At 36.6% G+C, this 6,080-nt stretch overlaps 1 protein-coding gene across 1 annotated transcript; it reads left to right on the top strand.

Annotated features, from left to right (window-relative positions):
- The first annotated feature begins 309 nt into the window (after positions 1 to 309).
- Positions 310 to 1,290, top strand: LOC139040527 (olfactory receptor 10AG1-like). The gene has a single exon (XM_070487292.1). It carries the CDS (start codon positions 310 to 312, stop codon positions 1,288 to 1,290), a length of 981 nt encoding a protein of 326 aa, XP_070343393.1.
- The last annotated feature ends 4,790 nt before the right edge of the window (positions 1,291 to 6,080 follow it).

A 6,080-nucleotide genomic window follows, 5' to 3' on the forward strand; every position in this document is an offset into this window, starting at 1 on the left:
ATTTTGATCAATTGATAGTTAATTGAGTTGGGGTTTTGACCAGAGTAGGTCATCTGCATTCTCCTTTCTTGCACTGCAAGGTTAAGTAAAAATATCTAGCTTTATGTGTCTTATTGGTATAATTAGAATGCAAATCTAAGATTATAAATCATTTAAGCACTTTGTTTATTTTTTTTTTTTCTGCAGATGAGTTCATAGCTGTGGGTTTCACATCAAATCTCCCAGAACTACAGAATACAAGTGTCAGAAAATATTTGAGAAATTATAAAGACCAAAGTCCATGCTCCAATTCAATTATAAAAGATGAAAATGCAGCCAAAAAATGTAAGTCCACAGAGAGAAAATAATTTGAAAATTACAGAAACAAATTTCACTGTAATGATGGAATTTGTTCTCTTGGGCTTTTCTGACATTCCCAAATTCCACTGGTTACTTTTTGGGATATTCTTAGTCATCTACATGATTATCTTGTTGGGAAATGGCATCATAATTCTAATAACAAGAGTAGATTCCATTCTTCAGACCCCCATGTATTTTTTCCTCAGCAATTTTTCCTTCCTAGAAATCTGTTATGTTTCTGTCACAATTCCCAGAATGCTCATGGACCTTTGGACACAGAAAGGAAATATTTCTTTTTTTGCCTGTGCTACACAAATGTGCTTCTTCCTTATACTAGGAGGCACTGAGTGTTTCCTTCTGGCCCTGATGGCCTATGATCGCTATGTGGCCATTTGTAACCCTCTGCACTACCCTCTTGTCATGAACCACAAGGTCTGTGTGCAGCTGGTGGTTGCCTCCTGGATCAAGGGAGTTCCAGGTGGAATAGGGCACACATGCCAGATTTTCTCTCTGCCTTTTTGTGGTTCTAACCAAATCAACCACTTCTTCTGTGACATACCCCCATTACTGAAGCTGGCTTGTGGAGACATTTTTGTGAATGAGATGTTCATCTACATATTTGCTGTATTGTTTGTCACTGTTCCCTTTATGTTGATACTTAGGTCCTATAGCAGAATTATCTCCACCATCTTGAAATTGCCATCAAGCACGGGACAGACCAAAGCATTTTCAATTTGTTCTTCCCATCTCATAGTTGTAGTTTTATTTTATGGATCAGCCACTCTCACCTATTTAAAACCTAAATCTAATCAGTATGAAGGAACGGACAAACTGCTCTCTCTTTTCTATACCATTTTGACCCCAATGTTTAATCCTTTGATATACAGTCTGAGGAACAAAGATGTTAGAAAGGCACTGAGAAAATTTCTTGGCAAATTATCAGCCTTGTGAGACATTAGAACTAGCAAAAATTATTGTTATATATATTTAATTTGTGTGTAGATTTAACTGAAATCTAATTTTGACTATTGTCTTAAATTTTTAAATAAACAATTGCTGTAATTTCTTTTAGTAGACCCGTATGTTGTCAGAGTTTTGCCAATTGTGTTCATTTATTTATCAGTTTTATGTTGAAAGATCAGTTTCTTCTTCACTGTAACTAAAAAATAGAGATGTCTCTAAACAAGATGATATGATATATAGTATGTTCTATAATTGAAATCATGCCATTTTTCCATTCTTTCACCAATGCCTTTCTAGACACTATCTTAACATTCTCCATTAAAGAAACAAAACATCCTTAGGTGATACAGTCATTACTAAATGATTTCCTCATAGAAATAAAAGCTAAATGTGTAAGGATATATTATAAGAAGGACTAATGTAAATAATAAATGAGTAATATAACGTTTACTGAAGCACTATTTTTCTAAGCAATAAAAACTGGACAAATGTGTGCTTATATTGAGAAATATTATAATAAATATGGTGCATAAATATAATAGACAATTATGGAGTCATTAAAAAGACCATCTTACAGTTATGTGTTAATGGCCCCCAGTCAGTCACTCCTCTCTTGTGTCCATGCCTTTTTGTCACCCCTTGCACCTTGACTCTTGATTTAGCCATCTGATTGTCTTTGGTGATTAGGGTATTAGACAAAAAGGAATATCACTTGGGCATTAGGACTTGGCTTCTCTAGCAACAGAAATCTTTTCAATACTATGTCAAGAAAATCAGATTAGACTCCTGGAGGGTGAGAAGAAAAATAGAAAGAAGCCACAATTCACATATAAACCCTATATTGATGAAATCAAATTTAAACAGACTTTAAATATCTATTTTAAAGTCTTTTGAAATGTTTATTCAACATTCTCTACTAGATTTTTAAGCCATATATTTTTAGTCGAATTTTTTTTTTTTGAGGAAGATTAGGCCTGAGCTAACTACTGCCAATCATCCGGATTTTTTGCTGAGGAAGACTGGCCCCGAGCTAACATCCATGCCCATCTTCATCTACTTTATATGTGGGATGCCTACCACAGCATGGCTTTTGCCAAGTGGTGCCATGTTCGCACCTGGGCTCTGAAATGGCCAGCCCCGGGCCACCGAGAAGCCGAATGTGCAAACTTAACAGCTGTGCCACCAGGCAAGCCCACCTTATTAGTCAAATTTTAAAATTTGTTAATCTCCTTCTATATTGAAATGTGCATTTTAATTGTTTTTAGGAATCCCCAAATGTGATTGATTTTCCAACTCCTTACATATCTGAAAATTTCTTCACAAAGTAAAACTCTCAGTTTGAAATGAGTCTCTGAGCAGAGTACTGTAGAAAAAAACGTAAAAGGCAATTTCTAATAAAATAACTGGAAAAAGTACACATGCTGTCAGTTATGGAAATTGTGCATAAAAATGTGTGACCTAAAGTTTTTATCTATATTTCCAAACACAACAGCATATGCATCCTTTTTACGGAAAATACTCAACAAGATAAGCCAAAAGCTGTACCATTAAAAAAAAGTCCCAATAGTTAAAAAAATAATAATACAGAATATGTTCTTGGCCACAATGGAATTAAATTTCAATTTCATTTTTCTTGTCTGGGGGGATGAGAGGAGGAATATGAGGAAATTTCTGGGCATGATGGATATGTTCCTTATCATGATTGCAATGATGGTTTCACTGCTGTGTATATATGAAGAATTTGTCAACTATAAGCTTTAGATATGTTTTTTTGATTATTTGCTTCAGTGTCACATTAATGAAGCTATTCAAAAATAAAAATTGGCTGAAATTTAAACATAGAAACTGTCAGTAAAAGAAGGCAAAGAGAATCCATTACTACCAAACTTGATTTACCGGAGAAGACAACCAAATCATTTAGCCTGTAGCAACATGATACCAGAGGAAAATGCATGTCTCAGAAAGAAAGAAAAAAGATGAAACATAGTAAATAGAAAGGCAAACATTAAATATTTTGTTTTTATTTTAATTTCCTTGAAATACATATGTGTCTTTAAATCAAAAATTTCAACATTTTTATCAGATGACACTCAGTTCATAATAGGTATCATAGGTCTAATAGTAACATTGTAGGCCATGGTCATGTGTTCAGTTTCTACTAAGGCCTAGTGACAGGCCAAGATCTCACTCTTGAAAAAAAGACAATTGGGGCTGGCCCAATACCATAGTGTTTAAATTCGTGCACTCTGCTTCGGTGGCCCAGGGTTTGCCAGTTCGGATCCTGGGTGTGGACCTACACACTGCTTGTCAAGACACACTAAGGCAGCATCCCACACAGAAGAACTAGGACTTACAACTAGTATATGCAACTACATACTTGGGCTTTGGGGAGAAAACAAAAAAAAGAGGAGAATTGGCAACAGATATTAGCTCAAGGCCAATCTTTAAAAAAAAAAAAAAGATTACTTATCCACAGAGATTGACAAGGCTTTCCTCCAAAATCCTAGGGACTGTGTTGTCATTCACCTATAGTAGCCTCCCAAAGGCTCCAAACAGCATCCCTATCCACCACTGACACTTCAAGCACCACTGCATCTACTGGAACAAATGGTCCAAGTTGCATAACAGCGTACATAGGAGCCTAGAGCTGCTGTAGAGCCTTCTCTTTTTCTGGTCCCTACTTAATATTAGCAGCTCTATGGATCACTTGGTAAATGGGCCTGAGTAACACACCTAAATGAGGAATGTATTGCCTCCAAAATCCAAAGAGGCTCACTGGGTGTTGTGCTGACTTCTTTGCTATAGGAGGGACTAGATGCAGCAGCTAAAAATAAGTTCACCTTTGAAAAGATATCTTCATGTGCTCCACATCACTGGATCTCTAGAAATTTCACTGAGACAGAAGGTCCTTGAAATTTAGTCAGATTTATTCCCCACCCTATGATAGGAAACTATCTTAGAATAAAGTTGAGTAGTTTCTACTTCTTGCTCACTAGGTTCAATCAGCATAATGTCATCTATGTAATGGACCAGTGTTAATCTTTTTTGGAAAGGAAAGGTGATCAAGATTCCTGAAAACTTTTATTATGACATAAATTTGGAGAGTTTATTCACCTCTGAGGTGAGACAGTGAAAGTGAACTGCTGGCCTTGCCAGCTGAAATGAAACTGCTTCTGATGGGCCTTATGGACAAATACAGAATAAAATATCAATAGCTACTAACCAGGTACCAGGGAATGTGTTAGTTTGCTCAAGCAATGAAACCACATCTGGTACACCTGCTGCAATTGAAGTCACCACTTACTTACATTTATAATAATCCACTATCAATCTTCAGCTTAGATCTTCTGAACAAGTCAGACAGAGGAATTGAATGTTAATGTGATGGGAATCACCACCCATGCATCTTTTGAGTCCATGTAGGTGGCACTAATATCTGTAACCCCTCCAGGAATGCAGTACTGCTTTTGACTTACCATTTTCTTAGGTAAAGTAAGTTCTAATGTCTTCCAACTAGACTTTTCTATCATAATACTCCCATCTCCAAAGTCAGGGAACCAATGTGGGGATTATGCCAACTGCTAAGTATATATATTCCAATTATGTATTCTGGAAGTGTGGAAATAACTACAGGATGAGTTTGGGGATGCACTGGGCTCACTGTGAGATGAACCTCAGCTAAAACTCTATTGATCACTTGACCTCCACAAGGTTGGGGGGCCACAGTGACATTTTGGGTCTCCTGGAATCAATGTCAGTTCACAGTCAGTGTCCAGTAATATGAAAAAGTTATAATTATTTCCTTTTCCCCAGTGTGGTTCCCTGTTATAAGTCCATAGGTCCATTTACGGAAGGCTGGGAGAAAGGTTAACAGTATCAATTTTCAGTAGTGGACTGGGCCCTTCCTTAAGGGGAACCATCTTCCTTTATTTTTTTATTTTATATTTTTTATTGAGTTAATGATAGGTTACAATCTTGTGAAATTTCAGTTGTATGTTAATGTTTGTCATTTGTGTTGTAGGTGCACCATTTCACCCTTTGTGCCCACCCCGCACCCCACCTTTCCCCTGGTAGCCACTAATCTGTTCTCTTTGTCCACATTTTTAAATTCCTCATATGAGTGGAGTCATACAGAGATTATCCTTCTCTAACTGGCTTATTTCACTTAACATAATTCCCTCAAGGTCCATCCACGTTGTTGCAAATGGGATGATTTTGTTCTGTTTTGCAGCTGAGTAGTATTCCATAGTATATATATACCACAACTTCTTTATCCATTCATCTGTTGATGGGCACTTAGGTTGCTTCCATGTCTTGGCTATTGTAAATAATGCTGCAATGAACATTGGGGTACATAGGACTTTTGTTATTGCTGACTTCAAGCTCTTTGGATAGATACCCAGTAGTGGAATGGCTGGGTCGTATATTAGTTATATTTTCAATTTTTTGAGGAATCTCCATACTATTTTCCGTAGTGGCTGCACTAGTTTGCATTCCCACCAGCAGTGTATGAGGGTTCCATTCTCTCCAAAGCCTCTCCAACATTTGTTACTATTAGTTTTAGATATTTTTGTCATTCTAATGGGTGTAAGGTGATATCTTAGTGTAGTTTTGATTTGCCTTTCCCTGATGATCAGCGATGATGAGCATCTTTTCATGTGCCTATTGGCCATCAGTATATCTTCTTTGGAGAAATGTCTGTTCATGTCTCCAGCCCATTTTTTGATTGGGTTGTTTGATTTTTTGTTGTTGAGTTGTGAGAGTTCTTTATATATTAT

This window comes from Equus asinus, chromosome 17 (genome assembly GCF_041296235.1).
Source record: "Equus asinus isolate D_3611 breed Donkey chromosome 17, EquAss-T2T_v2, whole genome shotgun sequence".
In the NCBI taxonomy this organism is placed as follows: Eukaryota; Metazoa; Chordata; class Mammalia; order Perissodactyla; family Equidae; genus Equus; species Equus asinus.

Coding starts and splice junctions, on each gene's coding strand:
- LOC139040527 (XM_070487292.1), top strand. CDS start 310: ATGCAGCCAAAAAATGTAAGTCCACAGAGAGAAAATAATTTGAAAATT.